The 26,302-nt window shown below is 41.9% G+C and overlaps 1 protein-coding gene across 5 annotated transcripts in view; it reads right to left on the bottom strand.

The window, feature by feature from the left end:
- si:dkey-174m14.3 (uncharacterized protein LOC563117 homolog) overlaps positions 1–26,302 on the bottom strand; it is a 175,769-nt gene that overhangs the window by 38,425 nt on the left and 111,042 nt on the right. For 3 of the 5 annotated variants that reach the window (XM_057353133.1, XM_057353132.1, XM_057353131.1), the window contains one exon: positions 25,121–25,282. In XM_057353133.1, coding sequence (XP_057209116.1) covers positions 25,121–25,282 — 162 coding nt within the window. The other 2 variants (XM_057353134.1, XM_057353135.1) reach the window with 2 other exon arrangements.

The following is a 26,302-nucleotide window of genomic DNA, read 5'->3' as shown; positions in this document are numbered from 1 at the left end:
TTCGCCAGAAGGGTGGCAACCTCGGCCCGAAGCACGGGCGCATCCCCACCTCTGACTGAGGTGGAAAGGATGCCCCGAAATTTGGGAGGGTGTCTGGTGAACTGGATCGCGTAGCTGAGATGGATCGTCCTCCCTAGCCAGCCTGACGGCCTGGGAAGCTGCCAAGCTCCCAGGAACTGAGACAGGGGGACTAGGGGTTTGATCTGCTTCATCGCCCCCGTGGGGGGTGGTTCGATGGCCAGCAATACGGATCCCTTGCCGGGGGAGGGCCCCCAGGGAGGAGATCGGCTCTGTTGTTTCTCCTGCCTGGCGATTACGCAGCTCAACGCACTGTCTGACTGAGAGTGCTGAGGGCTGGTGTTTATACTCAACGTTGCGCTTCGCCATGGCACAACCTCGAGTTGCCGTCCATCTGTCCGACACAACGTCAAGAGACCGACAGAAATGGAATCTCAACTATCTGTCAGCACTTGGGTTTGATATTTAGGGCCCGAGCACGGAGGAGCAAGCCACCGGCTTGCACCGTAGTGCAGAGCCCTTTTGTTTCTGTGTTGTTTATTAGGGCCCGAGCACGGAGGAGCAAGCCACCGGCTTGCACCGTAGTGCAGAGCCCTTTTGTTTCTGTGTTTTTTATTAGGGCCCGAGCACGGAGGAGCAAGCCACCGGCTTGCACCGTAGTGCAGAGCCCTTTTGTTTCTGTGTTGTTTATTAGGGCCCGAGCACGGAGGAGCAAGCCACCGGCTTGCACCGTAGTGCAGAGCCCTTTTGTTTCTGTGTTTTTTATTAGGGCCCGAGCACGGAGGAGCAAGCCACCGGCTTGCACCGTAGTGCAGAGCCCTTTTGTTTCTGTGTTTTTTATTAGGGCCCGAGCACGGAGGAGCAAGCCACCGGCTTGCACCGTAGTGCAGAGCCCTTTTGTTTCTGTGTTTTTTATTAGGGCCCGAGCACGGAGGAGCAAGCCACCGGCTTGCACCGTAGTGCAGAGCCCTTTTGTTTCTGTGTTGTTTATTAGGGCCCGAGCACGGAGGAGCAAGCCACCGGCTTGCACCGTAGTGCAGAGCCCTTTTGTTTCTGTGTTGTTTATTCTTCTTCTTCTTCTTCTTCTTCTCCCTCTTTGATCGCTAATTTGAAGGCCTAAACATGCTCAAAAACTCACAATAATTTGCACACGCATCAGACCTTGCAAAAATTTACGTCTGATATGGGTTTTTAAATTAGGCGTGGCAAAATGGCTCGCTAGCGCCACCTAGAACTGCCCAGGCAACTACGCATTACGTATATGCACCAAATTTGGTGGGCTGATAGAACACCCCGAATCATTAAGAAAAGTCTCTCGGAGCATATCTCTAAACCAAACAGGAAGTCCGCTATTTTTGATTTCCTGTGCAATTTTGTAATTTGTTTCAATTTCCAGTCGTCGTACTTTAACGAACTCCTCCTAGAGTTTTAATCCGATCAACATCATCTTCATGTCATTCTCATCTTAAGGCCTTTGCGAAGCGAAATTGCGGAGATCTTGACTTTTCGTGGGGGAACGTGACCCTGGCGGCCTGCCAAAGTTTGGCGTTTCGCCATGAACAGGAAGTTGTTGTAACTCATTCATTCAATGTCCAACAGGCTCCAGACTTCACCCAGACTTCACACATTTGATAAAAGTCCTGGCCTGAAGACATCTACATGGTAATTTTCAGATACAGTTATAGTGCCACCTGCTGGAAACAGGAAGTGACATGTTTTAAACTGTGATTAACTCCTCATAGAGATTCAAACAGGTCAGCATCATATTTGCGCCAGTATGATCTTCAGACCTTTGTGATTATACATTGAAAGATCTTAACTTTTTGCTGAGGGGCGTGTCCGTGGTGGCGTGACAAAGTATGATGTTTCACCATGAAACAGGAAGCTATAGTAACTCAGGTACACAATGTCTGACCAGCCCCAAACTTCACATGTTTGAGAAGAGTCCTGGCCTGAACGCATATCCATGTCACTGTTCACTCGTAGCAATAGCGCCACCAGTTGGCAAAAGGGAATGTGACACATTTAAATAAATAACAGGAAATCTGGAACATGTAAATAAATTAAAGTCTTTCTATAACATAACTTCCTAGACCTTTGTGACGATACATTGCAAGTTCCAGACTTTTTATGAGGGGCGTGTCCGTGGAGGCGTGACAAAGTTTGATGTTTCGCCATGAAACAGGAAGCTATAGTAACTCAGGCACGCAATGTCCGACCGGCCTCACACTTCATATGTTTTATAAGAGTCCTGGCCTGAACACATATCCACGTCAGCGTTCACTTATAGTAATAGCGCCACCAGCTGGCAATAGGAAATATGGCACGGAAAAATCTATAATGTAACTCCTTATATGCACGTTGCCCACCGTTCACTGTTCCTGAGGCCGACGGGTGGTGATGGCACAGGGTTGTGGTTGTACTTTTGCGCGAGGGCCCGATCATCGCTGCTTGCAGCTTTAATTCACTTTAAGATTATGCAGAGGAGTATGCCACTTCTGATGTGCTGCAATGTTAAGAATATATTCCTTCTTCCAACGACTCAAAAATTGTTCGATAAGATATAGATCTCTGCGCCATCTTTTAGTAGCATATATATCTTCTTTAATGAACCTTCCTGGAGGTGGAAAGGCAGTGTCAGACTTCACCATTATCAGATGGTTCGGGGTCAGAGGTTCGAGGAAGTTTGGGTCATTAATGCCATCTACAGTCAGAGGACGGCTTAACGATGGCCACAGCGTTTTGAGTGAGGCATCATCACACCGATATTCAGAACAGTTCGTATCTGGCGCTTCCAGACACCTCCTGCATGGCTTTCAGAAGAAGCATTTAAGACAAACTCACACTGTTTCTCTGAGAGAAAGATTTCCAGAGCTTTGGAGTTGACTTGTTTCAATAAGTCATGAAACTCATTTTTGGCTCCCACAAAAGTTTGTGCCGTGGTCACAATGAAGTTTGCGAACAGCTCCCCTGAGGCTGATAAAGCACTTTAAAGCATTGATGAATGCATCTGTAGAGAGACCCTCGATCATCTCAATATGGACCGCACGAGATGAGACAAGTGAATAATAGGCCATATCTTTTAAGATCCTTACGAGCTCTTTTGACGATAAATGGCCCAAAACAGTCCATATCAGAATACGTGAAAGGAGCAAAAATCTCAAGACGTTCTTTGGGGAATACCGGCCATGCGTTGTTCTTCACTTGGTCGTCTGAGTTTTCTACACTGCACACCCTTGTGAATGAGCTTGGCGACTGACTTGCTACCGCCAATGATCCAGAAACCATTTGTTCTCAGCTCCATTTGAGTTTGATATCACCCTTGATGGTGTATCTTGGCTAGGTAGTGTGACAGAATTAGTCTGATGACATACAGTAGCTATTCTTCGGAAGAATTACAGGATGTTTAAGGTCTTTGTTGGGAGATGAGTGCTTCAGTCTCCCATCCACATGAAGGATTGGGTGGTACAATACACATGAACTTTGAATAGTGTTTCCTTTTCAATCATCCTTATTTGTTTGGAGAAAGCTTCTTGCTGTACAAGCTTGATCACCACATCAGCAACCTTCTCACGTTCTACAACTGTCACATGATCTGTGTTGTATTTATGTTTGGAGTCCATCATCTTAATTCTTGCAACCACTCTTAGAAGCATAGACCAAGAAGAGAATAGACTCAAGCGACTGAGAATGTCTGTACTGTCGCTGACCTGTGGTCGCAAATGTTTGGACTTATTTACTTTAACTTCTCTGACAAGCAGGTTGACAGGGGTGTGTGGTGTCGAACATACTTCCTGCTCCCACAGAATTTTGGGTCAAGATACCACATTGATGAAGAGATCTTGGAAGCATTAAGCCCTCTTGATGCAAAATCAGCAGGGTTTTCTGTTGTGTTTACATAATGCCACTTACTAGGATTCGTGATTCCCTCATAAGCTCCACTCGATTTGCGACAAACACATGGAACCTGCGTGTGTCATTGTTAATTTATGCTAGAGCAACCTGTGAATCTGTCCAAAGCATTTCTTGGTCAATCTTCATCTCCAGCTCCGTTTTCAGCATGACACTCATTCTGGTTAACAGCTGCCGAAAGCTCCAATCTGGGAATGCTTGTAACCTTTGTAGGCGCGACTCTGGCTTTAGCCATCACCAGACTGTAATGAACTTCATTTTTGAAATGGAGGTAGGAATATATGGAATTCCAAAAGTGACAATATAAAAAATAAATAAATACAAAAATAAATCCATGAAGAAATGTAAAAAAGCAAAAATAAATGAGTATTTATACTTTTATTTCCTTACTTATGGGTAATTATATATTTTTTCACGCTTATTTATTTATTCATTTATTTATTTATACATTTATTTATTTCCACTTTTATTTATTTCCACATTTATTCATGTATATATGTATTTATTTATACATTTATTTATTTATACATTTATTTATTTATGTATTTCTTTGTCTGTATGCTAATGAGTGGGGGCGTGTTTCACCTCAGACATTAGCAATCGATCTCAGAGCGGCGGTGCTGAAGCTTTGAGGCCACAGTGTTGCGGGAATATGGGCATTGTCCCTTTAAGAAGTATGGGCTTTGTAGTCCTGACCGCACGGGATGATGGGAAAAGTAGTGCGGGTGCGGAAAATTCATGTGTGTGAGAGAAAAGTGGCGGACATAACAAAAAGGGGAGCAAGCTGCTTTTAGAAGTTTTTGTTGTTTTTCACAAGTTCGTGAAACCACCCGGGAGTTCAAGTAATTGTGAAACGGTATAGTGATGGATGGAGCTTTCGCTTGGTGAGATTACTGCGAGAAATGAACCAGAGAAAACTGTTACAGTTAACGTCATCCACAATCGGAGAGGCAGATTAACAAGAAGGTAACAACAGGGACACCTTGTGGTGTGACCGAACGAAACGAGGTTGACGAAGTTGCATAGAGAAGGCAATCGAGTCATTTAATATCACCCTAACTGTATGTAGATAGGGTTACCACACATAGCCTACTTACTCTTTATTAGGGACATTTCCGTAAAACATTATTCGGTCGAGATTTCTAAAATGTCTTTGCACACATGAACAGAAACTGCACAACAACAGGTCTGCTATGAGACACTTGGAAGAATACACTTGTACATGGAAGCGCGTGAAATTATCCACTAGTGATCACATTTATTGTAAATGCGCTGGATGGAGCTGATAAGAACTTGAGTTGTTTGTCGATGAGACTCGCACAAACCAGCTCAGAACGCCAAAGAGAAACCAGCGCATTTCACTGAAGTCTACGCAAGCATTATGATCAATGCGTTTGAAACGCGTCTGCAAATACAGTTTACATTCGCGTTTCCTAACTTTGCAATGCATAACACGTGGCATTTCGAATGCTTAAATTATAACGCATATTTCCATAGGCGTAATTTGCGGGTGGACGGGTGGGTCATGTCCCCACCACTTTTTGCCAAAGTCAATTTTGTTGCTTTGTAATCAGAGGCTATTTCTAACATCTCCGCCCATCAGTTTCAGATTGGAATAGACAAAGTGTAAGAAACGCACACGAACATCAACTTCTCCAGTGGCGTAGAGCGTAAAGCGTGTGTTACCTATTTCATGTCTTCTTGGGTTCGGGACTGCTGTCCGCTGAACTTTTTCCCTGTCACATATCAGATTGTAAAGGTATTTATTTGTAATAAACGATGAAAATATTTGAAAATGGCTGTTCAAGTCATACATGTACCATTTTGCGCTTAATTGCACTTTGATGCTGTATATTCGTCCTTATTGTTCTCGACATGCCGTTGCTATCGTCTATTGCAAGATTAATTACATTTTGATACTTTGATACTTGAAACTCAAATAAATGGAAAAAGTCACAACTTTGTAGTTTCATGAGTTCAAAACAAAATTTAGAAAGTTTGTTGTATATTTGTAGCCTATCTGGCAAAACCCGTATAATAAGTGAAAATAAGATTTTTTTAAAGATATTATTTTTCCATCGGTTTCCCCTGTATAACTTACTTGAATTTTGTCCTTATTAGCAGGGGGTTCCCAAACGTCTCAATCCTTGACCCAGCAACAGGTAATCTGTGTCAAACACACATTTTTAACATGGGGAAAACACATTCGTTTCAGTAGTTTTTATTTTATCACAAATGAATACGTTTAATTACGTACGGCAACAGCCATCCTTACATATAATAAAGCACAACATGCTTTAAATGATCTATTAATGAAAACATGATATAGTTTAAAAACAAATGGAAGCAGATCTGATATGTGGAAATTTAGAATAGTGAGTTTAGCGGATTCGTACGGTGGCGTATTGCTGCCACGTATTTTTCCACTCAATTATGTCGTTAAAACGAGATAATATGTCGTTTAAACAAAATAATTTTCTTGTGTAAACGTCTTATTTTTCCCGTTTTAACGAGATATTATTCATTTTAAACAACATATTTTTCTCACTGGTTTCATTAATAGACAATTCAAACGGAATTGCATGAATTCGGTAAATTAATTCAGTTTTTTGACGAGATGGTTCATTAACTGAACTGGTGCTATTAACTGAGCTATTAAACTGGAGTTTAATAAGATAAAACAATTAAAACTGTTCCTATTTATTTAATGCGTGCGCTTGTCCAGCACGCGCGTTCTCTGTTCTGCAAAGAGCCACACTCTGGCATCATTAAAACATTAACGGTTATTTAACTTTTTTTCTTTATACCTCACCGATGTGAGAGTAAACACATTTTCGATCGATTTGGCGCGTTTAAATGAACGGACCCTGATGTTTGCGAGTGTGACTGAAGAAGCTTTTGATAGTTGTATCTAAAAAAACGGACATCCTGCTAAACTTGTGGTAAAACAAGAATGTATTAAGCTTAAAGATAATATTTATTAATCTTTGTCAATAAATATCTGCTTTGAATCCTCTACATTGAGTTGAAGTCTTTGGTTATTTATGTCATTTACTTCAGTAGCCTATCTGAATAAAGTGTCTGATGCTGATGTACAGTGCTGTGTTAAGTTTTATTAATCATCATATTTTGTATAATACATATTTAACTAGAAAATTATTTAAATTATGCATAAAATTGAATCTTTAATGCACAGATTAAATCACAAATTTATTTAATCCTCCATGCGAGGGACGATGTGTTTAAATACAATTATAAAAACGATTTTAACTGTTTGGTTGTCGGGATGTACTCGTCACGTCCCATAAACGTTATTTGGTACGTCGTGGCAACGAATATGGTCCGGTCATCACTGTGGTAGCTGAGCGGACCCATTGGAAGTGGCATTATTCCTCGTTGATGAACTAGACCGTTATGGGAAGCTTCGTGGATATAAACTACTACATCTGAAATGTATTCAGGCTGGATTTGTTGTCAGTCAAACATTTATTAAATATTCTGTATCCGTAAGCACAACTCAGAAGAGAAATCGCTCTATTGATTTTGGCTACACTGTAAAAAAGAAATCCCGTAAAAAAACGGATAAAGTAGTTGCAGAAAATTACCAGTACATTTTCCTTTATTTTATGGACATTTCCGTTAATGCTAAAATGCAATTTAATGCAGTACAAAATGTAAAATACAGGTAAAACAACTGTAAAAATGAATACAGAAAATTCCTTCATATTAATACAGTATATTGTGCCCTATTTTTACAGATTTTTTTAGCGTACCGTACAGCGGGCCGTGGTTCGAAAACATGACATTTTACCTATGTCCAGCTAGAAAACATGTCACTTTCACGTAATAGATTAATGTGTAATTATTATGAGACGTCATATTATCCCTTTACTACGGTGGTGTATTGCTGCCACTTACATTTTATTTTTTCCACTCAAATATGTCGTTAAAACGAAATAATATGTCGTTAAAATGAGATAATATGTCGTTTTAACACCATATCTCATTAAAACGACATATTATTTCGTTTAAATGACATATCTCGTTTTAACAACATAATTGAGTGGAAAAATACGTGGCAGCAATACGCCACCGTACGAATCCGCTAAACTCACTATTCTAAATTTCCACATATCAGATCTGCTTCCATTTGTTTTTAAACTATATCATGTTTTCATTAATAGATCATTTAAAGCATGTTGTGCTTTATTATATGTAAGGATGGCTGTTGCCGTACGTAATTAAACGTATTCATTTGTGATAAAATAAAAACTACTGAAACGAATGTGTTTTCCCCATGTTAAAAATGTGTGTTTGACACAGATTACCTGTTGCTGGGTCAAGGATTGAGACGTTTGGGAACCCCCTGCTAATAAGGACAAAATTCAAGTAAGTTATACAGGGGAAACCGATGGAAAAATAATATCTTTAAAAAAAATCTTATTTTCACTTATTATACGGGCTTTGCCAGATAGGCTACAAATATACAACAAACTTTCTAAATTTTGTTTTGAACTCATGAAACTACAAAGTTGTGACTTTTTCCATTTATATGAGTTTCAAGTATCAAAGTATCAAAATGTAATTAATCTTGCAATAGACGATAGCAACGGCATGTCGAGAACAATAAGGACGAATATACAGCATCAAAGTGCAATTAAGCGCAAAATGGTACATGTATGACTTGAACAGCCATTTTCAAATATTTTCATCGTTTATTACAAATAAATACCTTTACAATCTGATATGTGACAGGGAAAAAGTTCAGCGGACAGCAGTCCCGAACCCACGACGACATGAAGTAGGTTATACACGCTTTACGCTCTACGCCACCGGAGAAGTTGATGTTCGTGTGCCTTTCTTACACTTTGTCTATCACTTTGTCTATTTCAATCTGAAACTGATGGGCGGAGTTGTTAGAAATTGCCTCTGCTTACAAAGCAACGGTAAATAGACACTCCGTATTTTCTATTTCTTCCAATAAGTGGTGGGGACAAAATTGACTTTGGCAAAAAGTGGTGGGGACATGACCCACCCGTCCACCTGCAAATTACGCCTATGGAAATATGTGTTATAATTTAAGCATTCCAAATGCCACGTGTTATGCATTGCAAAGTTAGGAAATGCGAATGTAAACTGTATTTGCAGACGCGTTTCAAACGCATTGATCATAATGCTTGCGTAGACTTCAGTGAAATGCGCTGGTTTCTCTTTGGCGTTCTGAGCTGGTTTGTGCGAGTCTCATCGACAAACAACTCAAGTTCTTATCAGCTCCATCCAGCGCATTTACAATAAATGTGATCACTAGTGGATAATTTCACGCGCTTCCATGTCCAAGTGTATTCTTCCAAGTGTCTCATAGCAGACCTGTTGTTGTGCAGTTTCTGTTCATGTGTGCAAAGACATTTTAGAAATCTCGACCGAATAATGTTTAACGGAAATGTCCCTAATAAAGAGTAAGTAGGCTATGTGTGGTAACCCTATCTACATACAGTTAGGGTGATATTAAATGACTCGATTGCCTTCTCTATGCAACTTCGTCAACCTCGTTTCGTTCGGTCACACCACAAGGTGTCCCTGTGGCCTCAAAGCTTCAGCACCACCGCTCTGAGATCGATTGCTAATGTCTGAGGTAGAACACGCCCCCACTCATTAGCATACAGACAAAGAAATACATAAATAAATAAATGTAGAAATAAATAAATGTAAAAATAAATAAATGTATAAATAAATACATATATACATGAATAAATGTGGAAATAAACAAAAGTGGAAATAAATAAATATATAAATAAATAAATGAAAAAATAAATAAGCATGAAAAAATATATAATTACCCATAAATAAGGAAATAAAAGTATAAATACTCATTTATTTTTGCTTTTTTACATTTCTTCATGGATTTTTTTTGTATTTATTTATTTTTTATATTGTCACTTTTGGAATTCCATAGGAATAGGCACCATATCTTACATTACTCGCATCAGAGAAGTGGTGCAGCTCCGTTCTGACAATGTCACTGACATCTTGGAATTGTAACTTCTTGAAGTTTAAAAATAACAATTTTCCAATCCATCCATTGTGGGCACAGGTCATCAGGAAGTTCATCGTCCCATCCGATGCCTCTACGACACAGTTCTTGCAGGATGCATTTTCCTTGAATGATAAATGGCACGACAAACCCTAATGGGTCATACAGGGAGGCTAACAAAGACATAATGACACAGCGAGTAGATGGCTGACCTTTGAGGTCAATGCTGCAAGCTGAATGTATCATTTTGTGTTAACCATAGAATGCAGAGTACACGTCCTGCTTGCGCTGCTTCGAGATTGAAGTCAAGAGGCGTAGATGTGGTTGCACTTTCTGAAGGTTCTACACAAGTGAGAACATCTTCCTCATTTGAGTTAAATTTATAATGCTGTAAACCTCCGAGTTTACACAGCACTTGATCTTCACCAATCAGTTCTTTAGCATCAATGATCGATGGAACACTGCTTAATCCATCATCTACGTAAAAGTTCTTCTCAACGAACGCTGGGGCTGATGGGTGTTTAACTTTGTGCTGCTGTGCAAGGTACTTCATACCGAAATTAGCACATCCAGGTGATGATGTAGCACCAAAGATGTGGACTGCCATGCGGTATTCTTGAGGTTCTTTCTCCAAATCTCCACCTTCCCATCACAGAAACTTCAGTAATAGTAATTGAAATAGTAATTGCATTCAGTGGATGGGACTAGGAACTGGTGAAACATATTTTCTATGTCGCAAGTGACTGCAACACTTTCCTTTCTTAAGCGGCACAGCACTCTGACCAAGGAGTTTTTTACACTTTCTTACATTCAAGGCACCTCAACAGTATAAAAGAACAATAAAAGAATCAAACACTACTCCATGAAAGCAATCACAATGACAATAACAACTGTAAAGATTATTGTTTAAAAGCTTCAATAAATGTATATGTTAGAGAGTAATTTCTTAAAACAATCAAAAGATGGAGCATTCCTAATGGAAAGAGGCAGAGAATTGCACAGCTTGGGAGCACTACAAGACAATGACCTACCACCCATAGTTTTGAGTTTACATCGAGGCTGGTACAGAGTAAGAAAACCAGCAGAGTGGAGAGACCGAGATGCTGTGGACACTGTGGCCAAATTACAAATATACTCTAGGGTCAGCCCATGTAATGCTTTATAATGTAATATAATAACTCTAAAATCAACATGTTGTCACAATACTTACTGAAATTGTAAGGTGTTCATACTATTTATGCATCCAATGATTTCTAGTACTTCCATGCACACTCTTCAAAAGCACACAGAGAGTGAGTTGCTATGGTTACTTACCTACCCAGAAAGTTACCTCTGTTTTTGGATCTGAAAGTATAGGTTATCATCTAACTTAATTTGAAATTTACCTGGGTATGTCCCCCTAAACTGCTTTCTGGAATCTCCTCTGTAGTTGACTGGCAACCGAGCGTGGAGTCTTAGGAGAAGGGGGCAGGGGAAAAACCATCTCCAATATTTTTAGAGAGCTTAGTTTGTCCACTCACCGATCTCCTTAGCACAAAGCGAGAGTTTGTGTGGTCTGATAACTGTCAACTTGCCTTTGAAGCCGCAAAAGATATCCTGTGTCAAGCACCTGTTCTCTCCGCTCCTGATTTCACAAAATCTTTTAAGGTACAGGTGGATGCAAGTGATAACGGAGCAGGAGCAGTATTGTTACAAGAAGATCATGCATGTGTTGAACATCCTATCTCCTATTTTTCTAGGAAGTTCATTGGAGCTCAAAAGAACTACAGTGTAATTGAAAAAGAGGCATTGGCACTGTTATTAGCTCTTAAACATTTCGATGTGTATTTGGGAAATAGTATTTCTCCTGTTGTAGTGTACACTGACCATAACCCACTGGTGTTCCTTTCCCGTATGTCAGGTGCTAATCAGCGACTACTGCGATGGTCTCTCATTCTACAAGAATACCACTTGGATATTCGGCATAAGAAAGGGGTGGAGAATGTTATGGCAGATGCCCTTTCAAGAATATAGAGAGTATTGTGAAAGTATCTTAGTTTATCTGGGTTATGTGATTACTTGCCTCTTAATTACATTCTTAGTGGTGGGGGTGTTACGTCCTGTGGACATATAGTTTATGTAAATGTATTTATTTTCTGAAGTTCTTCCCCTAGTGGATATTGTGTTGCTGTTCTTTTTCTTGTTCTCTCTTTTTCAGTTGGGGACTGTTGATTGAGCACCAGCTGATGCTCATTGTAGATCTGCAGTGCAAATGCTGTGTAATCTAAAGAATATATAAGTGGAGAAGAAGCAATGCTGAGGGGCTGACGGAAAATGCGTTTCACTCTTTGTCCTGATCCAGAATCGTTGTCTCTGGTGGAGTTTGTTGTGACCATGTGTGGTTTATCTCTTTCAACTTGGTGAATGCATGGCTTGATTGCCAGTTTCAAGGAGTGTGCAAATCTTCAAGTGTCATTGACTTTTAATGATTTTGATGTTTTTCTTTTGTTTATACATGCATCTTATGTATAATACTTTATTTGTTATAATTTTAGGAAGTGGTAGGGGGAGGGTGCCATTTTCTTTGAACACTACCTTAGTTAATGTTTTTTGTTAGTTAAGGAGAGAGCTTAGTTTCTGTTGTTTATTTCTTTTTCTTTTGATACAGGTTATTTATGTTACCTGGGCAGTTAGAAAGTTTGTTTGTTTTGTTGGCCTTTCCCTCTCCTGAATAAATACTTCCTTTTTGTTATTCTCTTTTGTTTGCAAAATAAAAATATATTATTTTGCACAATCTGGTGTTTGGTGCTTTCTGGATCAGGCGATTGAAGTGACCGTCAGTCTAACAATTTTGTTACAACCTCGTTTTACCCCTGGACGTTATCGGGGCTCGTAACAAGTTCAACCGCTAGATGTCAATATTACATAAATCTCTTTAATCTAGTAGAGTAGCTACTACTTAAAAAACTGATGAATCCTTGTGTTTGTGCCTGCACGTGGTGTGTGTGTGAATTTGTAAATACATGTTGTGGGCCATTCTACAGAATTGGTGCAAAATCAGAGTTGGTAACATCTTGAATTTTTTTTTCAGATTTTTGGGGGTTTCAAATTTTATAATATCAAAGGTACACATTTCTAGTAATTGTGCAGTTAATTTTCAGATTGTAATTTCAGAAAGTTTTGAAATATTCTTCCTCTCCCAAAATGTTGTCACTACAAAAACACAATAATATATAATTTAATAAGGATTATATTTACATATATTTTTACATAGATTTCCAAGTTAAGGATTCATTAGTTTCTACATGTATTGAACCAAACAATATCATAACATCTTAGTTGATAATTTAATGTACTTCATTTTTGACAAAACAGCCAGCACATATAGCAGACACACATCTGACAGTAAATGTCTAATAGAAAACGTCTCTGTTATGACTTTAACCTTTGTTCCCTGATGGAGGGAATGAGACGTTGTGTTGAGAGACAGACTGGGGTCCTATACAACACGACACAGTGCTGAATCGCATCACAAGCTCAAGTGGAGCGACACTGACTGGACTTGCTCCTGGTCACTCCTCTCTTCATTAAGTTACATTGGCTCCCTATAGTCACTCGAATCAAATTCAAGCCTCTGCTCCTGGCCTACAAGATCACCACTGATTTGGCACCCCCTTATCTTCACTCGCTAATGCAGACTTATGTACCTGCCAGATCCCTACGCTCTGCAAACGAACAACGACTTGTGGTGCCATCCCAAAAGGGTAAAAAAAATCTCTCTCACGTACCTTCTCTGGATTTGTTCCACATTTGTGGAATGACCTGCCCGCTGCTACAAGATCAGCAGATTCTGTAGCCAACTTTAAGAATCGTGTGAAAACACATCTCTTCCGTCAACCTGCGGGTGAAGTAGGGAGGCTAATAGCGCACTGACTCACTGAAGAGGCGAGAAGGCGCTTTCGCAGGTGTACGCCCTCCCAGTCGCTGGTCTCACCTGCTGGTAGCGTGTAAGACATGGGCCGACACTGGTTCCACATGGAAATTGTAAAATTTCGCAAAGGTACTGGGCGTAGCCCAACACACAGCACTACAAATGTCTGTCAGAGAGGCGCCCTGGGCCAGTGCCCACGAGTAGGCCATACCCCGAGTGGAGTGGGCTCTCACTGCAAGCGGGCATGGGCGATCTTGGGACTGGTATGCCAAAGTAATGGCATCCACGATCCAGTGCGCCAATCTCTGTTTGGAGACAGCCCTCCCCTTGTGCTGTCCCCCAAAACAGACAAAAAGCTGCACAGAGCTCATAAGGCTCTGCGTGCTGTCCAAGTAGAGGCGCAGGGCGTGTACTGGACTCAACACGGTGGAGGTTGGGTCTTCCTCCCCAGGGGGGAGAGCCTGCAGGCTAACCACCTGGTCCCGAAAGGGAGTGGTGGGAACCTTGGGCACATAGCCTAGCTGGGGTCTCAGGATAACGTGAGAGTCGCCTGGCCCGAACTCTAGGAACTTGTGGGACACGGAGAACGCCTGGAGGTCCACTACCCTCTTGATGGAGGCGAGCGCCATTAACAGTGCAGTCTTCATCGTCAAATGAGGAAGACTGGCATCGCTCAAGGGCTCGGAAGGGGCCATACGAAGGCCCTGTAAGACCACATTATGGTCCCTAGAGGGTACAGAGTGCGGTCGAGGTGGATTCATCCTCCTCGCGCCTCTGAGGAACCTGGTGACCAGGTCGTGTTGCCCCAGAGAATTACCTTCCACGAGATCGTGATGAGCAGCAATCGTGGCTACATACACTTTCAGGGTGGATGGGGAGAAGTCGCTCTTGAGTCTCTCTTGCAGAAAGGACAACACTGACCCGATCGGGCATCTCCGTGGGTCTTTGCCTCGGGAAGAACACCAGGATGAGAAGAGACCTTGGACGAGGGGGCCCTAACCTGCAAGACGGTCTCAACGACCGCCGGCAGCAAGCCGCTCAGATCCTCATCCCATCCAGGCGCCAGACATGGAGATTCCAGAGGTCTGGCTTGGGGTGCCACACAGTGCCCTTCCCCTGCGACAGAAGGTCCTTCATCAGGGGAATTGGCCAGGGGGGATTGTCATCAGAGCCACCAGGTCTGAGAACCAAGTCTGGTTGGGCCAATAAGGCGCAACTAACAGCACTTGATGTCCCTCTTCCCTGACCTTGCACAGGACCTGGGGGTCGGACAGAAAGTTCCAAAGCAGGCAATGGGTGGAGTCCGGGGAGGCAAACAGGTCCACCTGCGCCTGGTCGAACCGCTCCCATATGAGCCGGAATGCACAAGGAAAGAGTCACCACTGCATCTCCTGACGAGAAAGCGCATCAGCTGTCTGGTTCAGGTTGCCCGGGATGAAGGTGGCTCGCACGGACTTTATCACCTGCTGACTCCAGAGGAGGAGGCGACGGGTGAGTTATGACATCTGCCAAGAGCGTATGCTGCCTTGATGATTGATGTACGCCACGGCAGTCGTGCTGTCCAACCGGACCAGCACATGTTTGTCCTGGATGAAGGGTTGAAACCTCTTCAGTGCCAAAAGGACAGCCAGCAACTCTAGGCTGATGGGGACCCGTCCAGCGCCCCGACACTGCGTGCCCATTACACACGGCACCCCACACGTGCAGGGAGGCATCTGTCGTGACTACGATGCACCTCGAGACCTGCCCGAGCGGAACCCTCACTCGGAGGAAGGTCAGGTCTGACCACGGGGTGAGGGTTGCATGTGCATCAACCCGAGTGGGATAACCCCTGCCGAGGACGCCATATGCCCCAGGAGCCTCTGAAAAAGTTTCAGGGGGACTGCTGTGTGTCTGAAATGTTTCAGACAATTCAGCACAGACTTAGCGCGCTCGTTGGTGAGACGCGCTGTCATAGGGACATAGTCGAGTTGCAGGACATGCAGGCAGCCTCCACGAGCCAGACCGAAGGGCAGGACTCTGTACTGGTATGCCCGCCCCTTGAACGTGAACCATAGGAACGGTCGATGTCAAGGGAGGGTGGAGACGTGGAAGTACACATCCTTCAAGTCGATTGCCACGAATCAATCCTGATGACGAACCGATGCCAGGATGCGCTTCTGCGTACTGGCATCCTGTGGAGGTGCTTGTTCAGGGAGCACAGGTCCAAAATTGAGCGCAGCCTCCCACCTTTTTTGGGAACGATGAAGTACGGGCTGTAAAGCCCGGAAGACATCTCGGCTAGAGGGACGGGCTCTATCGCACCCTTCACCAGAAGAGCGGCAACCTCGGCTCGAAGTACGGAAGCGTTCTCCCTCGGACTGAGGTGTGGAGAATGCCCCGAAACCTGGGTGGGCATCTGGTGAACTGGATCACACAGCCGAGATGGATTGTCCTTTCTAGCCACCAGGACGGGCTGGTGCGCTCTAGCCAAGCGCCCAAGTACCGCGACAGAGGAACTATTGGGACGATCTGCTTCACCGTCCCGTGGGGGGTGGTTCAGTGGCTGGCAGAGTGGTTACCCCACGCACAGGGCGGAACGCCGGGGAGGTTGACGGTTCTGTTGACTTACCTGCTTGTTGTCGCCGGCTGACGCAACGTCCAGCAGTAAGTAGATGTCTCGGAGAGAGAATTCGCTTGACATTCTGTCATGCAGATTCTGAAGATCAAAAGATGAATGAATGGGTGCCGCCATCTTCTTTTATACCGTATGCACGGGGCGGAGACTGGCGTGTGAGTGCCATTCGTCAAGTTTATTGGCGTTTTAAATTCCTCTTGGAGATGATAGGTTCTCAAGATCAAACCCCAGTCTGTCTCTCAACACAACGTCGAGAGACCGACTGAAAGGGAACCTATAGCTCATATACTATATCACTACTAAAACATACTAAAATATTAATGATTTGCATTACTGTACAGAGTTTTTTTTATTTCCACAAATAAAGGATTAAGTGTTGCTTTTTGTCACTACCGAAACAATTTTTGTCACTTCCAAAACAATGATACCCAGTGATACATTACATTACATTTACATTTATGCATTTGGCAGATGCTTTTATCGAAAGTGACTTACATTGCATTATACTATACATTTGTTTTCTAAGTATGTGCAATCCCTGGGTGATAGTGCCATGCTCTATCCACTGAGCTAGAGAAAAGATACGTTTCAGTTGTGACTGTTTTGTTAGTGACAATTTTTGAATACCTTTGAGCCTAGCTGAAAGATGCTAATCAGCACATGGTTAGCAAGCACAGTTCTTAACAGATGTACACACATGAAAAAGTTTGCTTAATTGCATAAAAAAAGTTTGGTAATGACATTCCTTGAAGTTACACATAGATTTTCAGATTTTGAACACATTTACTTCAAAATGATGAACTCACCATGTAGCTATTTGGAGAGAGGGACACAGCAATAATTCTTGATAAAAAATGTAGGGCTGTGGCTAAAATCAGTCTTAGCCAATAGACTAAAACATACACTGTTTTGGTAGTGACATGAAAATCCGGGACACATTTTTTTTTACGAAAAGTTTAATAATTTAAAAATAAAATATAAAAAATCTTAACTTTAAAAATCATCTTTTTTTTTAAACAAAAATAAGTTAAATTTTGAGTAAGACTGAAACAATCCAGAACAGACATCAATTTGTTGCATTGTACAGTGTGTTCATGTATATTAAAGTCACCAAGAAAAATTACAGATGAATAACTAGCACAGACAGAAGTAACTCACTAATTTCAGAGAAATGTCTGAATGAAATTTTGGAGGTCGATAAATTAAGATTACAGCCATTACATTTACATTTACATTCATTCATTTGGCAGATGCTTTTATCCAAAGCGAATTACAAGTAGGAGAGCATTTAAACATTTTGTCAACACGCTAAACAGTACCGTTAGTTTTAGGGATGCACCGATACCATTTTTTTAAAGACCGAGTACGAGCACCGATATTTTTTTCTGGTACTCACCGATACCTATAACCGATGCCTGTATAATGTACAATTATGTTAATAAACCAGCATCTTACTGGTACATTTTCTTTTTTTCTTTTGTTTTTAGGTCTACTTAAATTTAAGTTCTATTTTTTATGATAAGTAGCACAATTTTACTATCACATTTACTTCACTTTACTGAAGTAAACAATATACTCTGTGGTCGAATTATAAAAAATTCAAGGGGGATTGTGTGGTAAAATGTGAGTGTATTATAACTTGTACTAGTCAACCGGACTTTTATTTTGACAGAACGCCGCAAAGAACATTTATTTAAGTTTTGGACTTTTATTTTGACGGATTGCCGCAAATGGTGTTTGTTTATGTGTTCGTGTCCTCGTGCAGTGAAACGAAGGCGCTGAAAGCTCCACAAGCACAATGCATTCAGTACACGCAACCGCGCCACTCTTTCACACACAGTCACGCAAAACAAGCAGAATATATATTTAAACAGTATCTGAATATTTCGTTAGCCAATCCGTAAATCCAAAAAATGTTAGCTGTTCAGTGCTAATTGTTTGTTAGGAAATAATACATTTGCCAGATTCTGTGCCATTCTGTGTTGTACAGCAAGTTCTGTTTTTATGCCTGGATTCCTCGATTCCGTCTGCGTTTTCCGCATTGCGGAAATCAAAGGGCTCTATGCATGTCACGTGAGGTCAGGGCCGTAGCTAGTGGGGTGAAAGGTGGTGACAATTCTAGGGGCCCCCACTGCCCAGGGGCCTCACAAAATCCAACAGTTATACTATGAAGCCACCTGTTTTGTAAATAATTTTAATACATGAATTGCATACATGAGATTTTAATGAAATCCACATTCTAACTACTTGCTGGCAGCAACTGGCAATGAGTGAAGTGAAATCAGGAGGGGGTTCTTTTAGGCTGATTGAAAACTAGACATGCAGCTGCATTCTGGATCATTTGCAAGGGCTTGACTGCATTGGTTGGAAGGCCGGCCAGTAGAGAATTGCAGTAGTCCAGTCTTGATATGACCAGAGTTTGGACAAGCAGCAGAAAGGCATGCTCCGACAGGAACGACCTGATTTTCCTTATGTCGTAGAGCACATACCTGCAAGTTCGAGGGGTAAGAGAGAGATCAGGGATGCATTGAGTAGAGAATTGCCTGCTGATGGTCTCTACTTTATCAGTGAAGAAGTTGGCAAAGTCATCAGCAGTCAGTGAGGTATTGGCGGGAGGTGGAGGGGGACAGAGAAGAGAGGAGAAAGAAGAGAAAAGTTGACACGGATTAGATGTAGTTTGGAATTTGTTTTGAAAGTACTTGATTTTGGCTGCATATATATCAGTAGAGAAGGATTTAAGATGTTGATACTTGGAGAGATCAGCAGGGTCTCTAGACTTGCGCCACTTCCTCTCGGCAGCCCTTAGCTTGGTCCGATGGTCGCGCAGAGTCTCAGAAAGCCAGGGGATAGAGGGTGTAGCATGTGCAGGCCTAGAGGGAAGAGGGCAGACACTGTCAAGACAGGATGTTAAGGTTGAACAGAGCTTATCAGTAGCTTCCTCAGCATTGAGAGATGAGTAAAGGGTTGTGGTGGTTAGGGAGGAAGACACCATGGCAAGTGGGAGAGAAGGAACAAAGATTACGATGGAAAGAAACAGGGTTGGGGGTGTGATGGCAAAGGCCACACTTATTTAATAAATATGGCTACTCTGTTCAAGTTGTTCTAAGTTTTAGTTCTAAGACCCCCTGTAATTATAAAATGGTTTAGTCCAGAAGAATTTTCTATGGCTGTTTTAGTTCTGGGAAGGGATCCCTGGAGAAACATCTGAGACCCAGAACTCAGAGTGCAGATGGTTCGTTTCTAATCGTTTTTCTTTTCTTTTTGTTTTTTTTCCTGTTTGTTATGCACCTGCATGACTAATGCATCAGTGACCGTCAATAAAAAAGCAAATGTTGAAGTTTATATGAATTTCTCCTGAAAATTTTATGGAAGAACCCTCACAGGGGGGAGTGAGACAACAGGCAGTGTTACAGTGAACTTTATAAAGAAATGGCCAGAGACATGCAGGGGAGTAACTAGAATATTATTAGCGGTGCAGTTACGAGTCAGAACGAGATCTAGCTGTTGTCTTCTTTTGTGGGTGGGAGGGGTGTTGGCCCTGTGACGGTCAAACGAGGAGAGGGGAGCTAGGAAGTCGGCTGCTTGTGGTTTGTCTAGGTGGATGTTGAAGTCGCCTAGCATTACCTGTCGAGTGCCGTCTTCAGGGATAGAGGACAGCAGCGTGTCAAGCTCTTCTAAGTAGTATCTCAGTTGACCTGGAGGGTGATAGATGACAACACAATGTATTTCTGATGGATAAGTGATGGTGATTGCATGGTATTCAAATGAGGAGTTGCTGCAAGGAAAAGACATAGGAGTGAATTTCCAGGTGTTGGAAACAAGCAAACCTGCTCCCCCTCCTCTCCCAGAAAGACGAGGAGTGTGGGTGAAGTTGTTGGAGAGGGCCGATGGGTTAGCAGTGTTCTCTTTACAGATCCATGTTTCAGTCAGTGCCATTGAGATTAGACTGACTGGCGAAGGCCGGGATGAAGTCTGCCTTGTTGACAGATGACTGGCAGGTCCAGAGCTCTACAGCCAGATAAGCAGACTGTGGAAGGCTCTGACTGCAGATCGTGCTGAGTGTACGTTTGTGAGTGCATCTACGGTGGACAGTCTGAATGTACTGGAAACATGTTAGTAGCAAAACAGAACAAAACAATAGACAGTAGCAAAGGGAACGAAAACGCTTGGTGGAGTCGCGCAGGTAGAGTCGCAGGTCTTTACCTCGTCGGTCTTCAAACGAGGGCTTTCGCATCAGAAATCAGTGCTAATATAATGCAGGCTCACTGATTGCTTAATGGGTCAGTGATTGCTTCACCGCTGAGCCCAGTTTCTCAATTAACAGCTCAAGGCTTCAAAGTCACTAAAAGTGATAGGTGAAAAGTAACTCGAGCTAGATGGCTAGCTGCTAACAACAGCTACTTAAACAACAGTTACCTTAAAAGCAGTGCAGGAAGTTTAATAGTTCTTTTTTAACAAACAGCTACTAGTCTAGTTCAAGCATACACAGCAAGTTAACTACAGCTACAGCTCGGTCCTGATTCTGCTAGACCTATCTGCAACGTTTGACACCATCAATCACCAGATACTGCTAGCAACCCTGTCATCTCTAGGAATCTCAGGCACTCCTCTCTGCTGGTTCAAATCTACCTTTCCGTGTCAGGGTGTCATGGAGGGGCTCGCTGTCCACTGCTCACCAAATGATCACTGGGTTCCCTCAGGGATCGGTGCTTGGACCGCTGCTTTTTTCCATCTACACGACATCCCTGGGACCCATCATGCGGGCACACGGCTTCTTGCCTCACTGTTATGCTGATGACACCCAGATCTACATCTCGTTTCACCCAGACGATACCACTGTAGCAGCTCGCAATACAGCCTGCCTAGAAGACATCTCAGCTTGGATGAAAGAGCATCACCTCCATCTGAACCCTGCCAAAACAGAACTACTTGTGTTTCCGGCAAACCCCATGGTGCAACACGATCTCACCATACAACTTGACAATACCACAATCCCTCCTTCCAAAACAGCCAGGAACCTCGGAGTCATATTTGATGAACAGCTGTCCTTCAATGATCACATTGCAAAGACAACGCGGTAATGCCAATATGCCTTATTCAACATTAGAAAGGTTAGACCCTATCTCACTGAGCATGCAGCACAACTCCTTGTCCAGGCCCTGTAATCTCAAGGTTGGACTACTGCAATACTCTCCTTGCTGGTCTTCCTGCAAAGGCTATGAAACCACTCCAGCTGGTTCAGAACGCAGCAGCACGCCTCGTCTTCCAACAGCCCAAAAGGGCTCATGTGATATCCCTTTTAATCTCTCTCCACTGGCTACCGGTTGAAGCCCGTATCAGATTCAAGTAACTAATGCTTGCCTACAGGACTATCACTTGATCTGCACCGGCATACTTTTACACCCTCCTACACTCCTACACCCCATCAAGAACCCTGCGTTCAGCAAACCAGCGGTGTCTTGTATTGCCTTCTCATAAGGGCAGTAAATCGCTTTCCCGCTCAATCTCCTTCACAACTCCTTCCTGGTGGAACATTCTTCCTAACTCAGTCTGGTCAACCACATCTCTCACAACATTCAAAAAACTACTTAAAACCCATCTCTTCTATGAATAATTGACAAACAAATAAATAAAAAAACACTAACCCTCTCTCTTTCTCTCAACGGGTAGTGGTCTAACTTTTGTTGAAACTAGTAAATTTGTATTAGCACCTATTGTATTATTGCTCCTGTTTGTCATATCGCTTATTGCTCCCTGAACTCTCTGTAAGTCGCTTTGGATAAAAGTGTCTGCTAAATGACTAAATGTAAATGTACAGCTAGCTAGGCAGACAAAATGCTTCTAGATGTTATGCCAGTCATTTTCAATACAAGATATTCAAAATATACGTCATGGAACTCAATCTTAGATATTGTGAAACCCTCATGACATACTACCGCCAACCCTCCACCTCTACGATGGAGATGAGGTTTAGAGAAATAGATGTACCCAGGTGGAGTTAAGAGGTTTAAGTTGAAAACGTCATTGGGCACCTTCCAGGTTTCCGTCAAAAGTAGCATGTCCAGATTTGCGTCAATGATAATGTCATTTAGCACCAATGCTTTACCAGTAAAAGAACAAGTTTCCAGTAGCGCACATCGCATATCTGTAGATGCTATTTTGCAGTGTCCAAAGATGAGATCGAAGCGTAATGGTCTCATATTTCTAAAGTTGATTACACCATTTCCTGTTGTGTTTTACTAGAAGCACCGGAATACTATTTGAAGACAAGCAGTGATAAGTCTGAAGTTTCTTCCGTAAACGGTGTGTTTAGCGGGGTCGGCGTAGAATTCCTATTTGTTCACACCATTTATTAGTGTCCGGAGCCAAGGGGAGAGATCCTTTTAAAGTTCTAAGTTGAGCAGAAGAAATCATCTCAGGAGAAGTCTCTTTATTAACGTCAGCCAAAAACAGCACAAAAAGACCAAAGAACAAAACCTGCAAATGATTACGTGTCGACATGACCAAAAACCAATGGGACCCACACAACAACATACCACACAACAATCGGTTTAACTATGTTAGCCAGAACCATATCGAATCCACAGACCACACAATCCACGGAAGGGAAGGCTACTCAACCATACCGAGGTAGACACCACAAAATGATAAAGAGAGTGGAGACTCACTGGGGTTGAAAGAACTAGTTGACAAGTCGCGGTTCATGTGATTTTGACACTGTACCTTTAAGAAGAGGCTGTTCCAATAGAGCTGCGCGTGGCATGTCATTCCCACCTGCTTCAGCGGGATTCTGCCACACTGGCAATAATATATGTTATCTTGTCCTGCTACCGCACGCATCATTAACAATGTGTCCTCTTTTCATCCGCAACATTCACGATTTGATCTGAAGCCGCAAAAGCTCACAGGTAAAGCCTAACGTTACATAGATTTCAGTGCGCTGTGCTTCTACATGCAGATCTTTTAATATTATAGGATATTTTTGTAATCGTTCCCCATTTTATAAAACATGAAAGAAACAGAATAAATAAAAATGTTTCTCATATTGGTGCTGCGTTTAAGTCCGCTATGATAAAGCGTCTGCTGCATTAGGCTAATAAATATATTGACATTGTTCTAAAGTCATAGGCCGTCACAAACAAACTCAACATATTTTTCTGTTGTTTCATCTATTAGTGCAAATGACCCTTTCAGTTGACTTGTTGTAAATGTCAGGGAAGTTTGGTCTGTACACACGCTTCAGATCTGAAGTAACGTTAGGCTGCTGTAGAGATCCACCTGCTGCCCTTTAACTGCATAGCGCCACTACCACCGACCTCACACTTTAAAATAGTTTTATTTTAGTTTAGTTGTTGTTGCTCTTGTGCAATAGATGAACAACAGTTCATTTGTATTTGGATACTATATTTTTAGAGGCTATTTTGCGGGAGTTCTGCCATTCTCCCACAGCCACACAAACACAAGTGTTTTACTGCCCACACCCATCAAATCCTATTGCAAAACATTCATTCCCTCGCTCTTATTTTATTTATTAATGACGTCATCGACTAGTCGACATCAACGCAACTTTTATCACATAATAGTTGACTTCAAAAAATCTGAGCTCGTTCAACCCCACATCAGATCAAATCAGATGTCGCAAGAAATGGAGTAGTCCAGAAAATAATCCAAGTAATCCAGAGCTGTCGAATCCCAGCAGAAACATATCCAAAAACGTATTAGCCAATAAACAAACCAAACAAACATAACCAACGTGAAGCGGCAGCACAAGCGCACCAGCGTTCTCACACAGGAAGTCGGAATAACTAAGATTTTAATACTTGAATGCTTTTTAAATGTGTTTTTTATGTGGGACAGCAGTTTGCACAAATTCTATAGAATGGCCCATAGACATATGACATAGGGGACTGTAATAGACTTTTATATATTTTATCTATTAAAGACACAGCAGCATGTCTGGTGAAACCACATTGACTGGACAACTGGGGCCTCATTTATAAAATGTTGCATATAAACAGTCCTAAATTTGATTTTACAATCATTTCTGTATATATGTGTGATTTTTAGAAGGAACGTAAGAAAAGAAAACATGTGCATTCCTCTGTTTTAGATGTGAAATATATAAATCGCAAATTATATTGAAATTGTGTGCAGATGAATAGTTCTCTGCCTTTTAACGATATCTAATTGATGTCATTGAAAAAGCAACTTCCAAATCCTTTACGAGCGGCAAAAATGGCTTATATTTCCAAAAACTGCAGCATTTGGAAAAGCAAAAGTGCGTACGTCTGCTCAGACCCTGACGTGACGCTAAGCCCTTTTCCATGTCAAAGACAGTTTTTATAAATATGAACGTTCACATGGAATTTTTCTCACGCATACTCTACGATCAAATCCGTGTGTATTCACGCTTTGTTAATGAGACCTGTGGGGTGTTGTGGTAAGCCAGGCATGTTGTTGCTTATTTAAAATACTCCAATTTCATTAACAATAGAACAAGGTTAAAAAAAATTGTGTGCCAGTATTTGTATCTTTGTTTTTGTCTGTTTGATTAACAGTTTATTCAGCGATCTAATGTGAGGAAAGCATTACAGTGTTCAAGCCAGATGTGTCTGTGCACAAGATTCTTTACCGGCGTAATTTGTCTGTGAACTTGTCAAGCTCCTCCTGGGCTCGTCGCAGCTCAGTCTCCAGGTACTGTCTTGTAGAATCAAACTCGCGTTCTAAAAGCTCCAGCTTATGAGTGGTGTAAGAGAGACGCTTCCGTAGGTCCTCCTTCTGTTCTTGCAGAGAGCTGCACACAGACATAAATGTAATTACAATTATTTAATATAATGACTAAAAAAATTACAAGAACTCTTTCTGATACTTTTGAACATGGATCAGGCAGAAATCCAGAATCAATATAAGGAATTTAGACATTTTTTGAGTGGAACATTTACCAGGGCATCCAACGTGTAATTAGTTTCACCATATACAACTACTTTTAAAACACTTTAATACATTTTTCTCACTTAACTTTGAAATGTCACTAACATATTCAATCACGGTAAAAATCACAAACAGTTATTCATCACATAAAAAATGCTTAGAGTATTCAGGCTCACTGACCTTTTCTTATATCCCTAACATTATTTTTTCCCCGATCCACACATTGATCATTGGTCATATGACCACTGACATGCACACATGGGGTATTTTTAGATCAAAACACAAAAGCAGGGTGACATGGATGGTAAAAAATTGCTGATTGCCCCTTAGCCATTTATTATTGACAGACAAATATGTGGAGAATGCTAGACCTTATTGGGTACTAATACAGTTGAGAGGCTTTGAGCATGTCACAAAATAAGCAGACACATGTCTACAACCATGAGAATGATACACATCTGAGCACTAAATGCAAGATCAATACACATATTGAGCACAGACACAGGCAAGCACAACACAATCTCAAAAGGTCATATGTGCAGCATAGGTTCCACACAGGCATATACTGTCAGTTCACACATTATCACTTGTACCAATTTACAGAATCAGAAATAATAAAGTGTGGTTTTCCCAAACTGTAATCCCAAATATGTAATGTGTGGTACCATGGTACAGTATAAAATCTTCTTTTCCTTTCGGCTGTTCCCTTCAGGGGTCGCCACAGCGACTCATCTGCCTCCATCTAGCCCTATCCCCTGCATCCTCTTCTCTCAGACCGACTACCTTCATGTCCTCCTTCACTACACCCATAAACCTCCTCTTTGGTCTTCCTCTCGGCCTCCTGCCTGGCAGCTCTAACCTCAGCATCCTTTTACCGATATAT

The sequence above is a fragment of the Triplophysa rosa genome, linkage group LG15, assembly GCF_024868665.1.
Source record: "Triplophysa rosa linkage group LG15, Trosa_1v2, whole genome shotgun sequence".
Taxonomy (NCBI): Eukaryota; Metazoa; Chordata; class Actinopteri; order Cypriniformes; family Nemacheilidae; genus Triplophysa; species Triplophysa rosa.
This window is presented reverse-complemented; position numbering and strand designations above follow the sequence as displayed.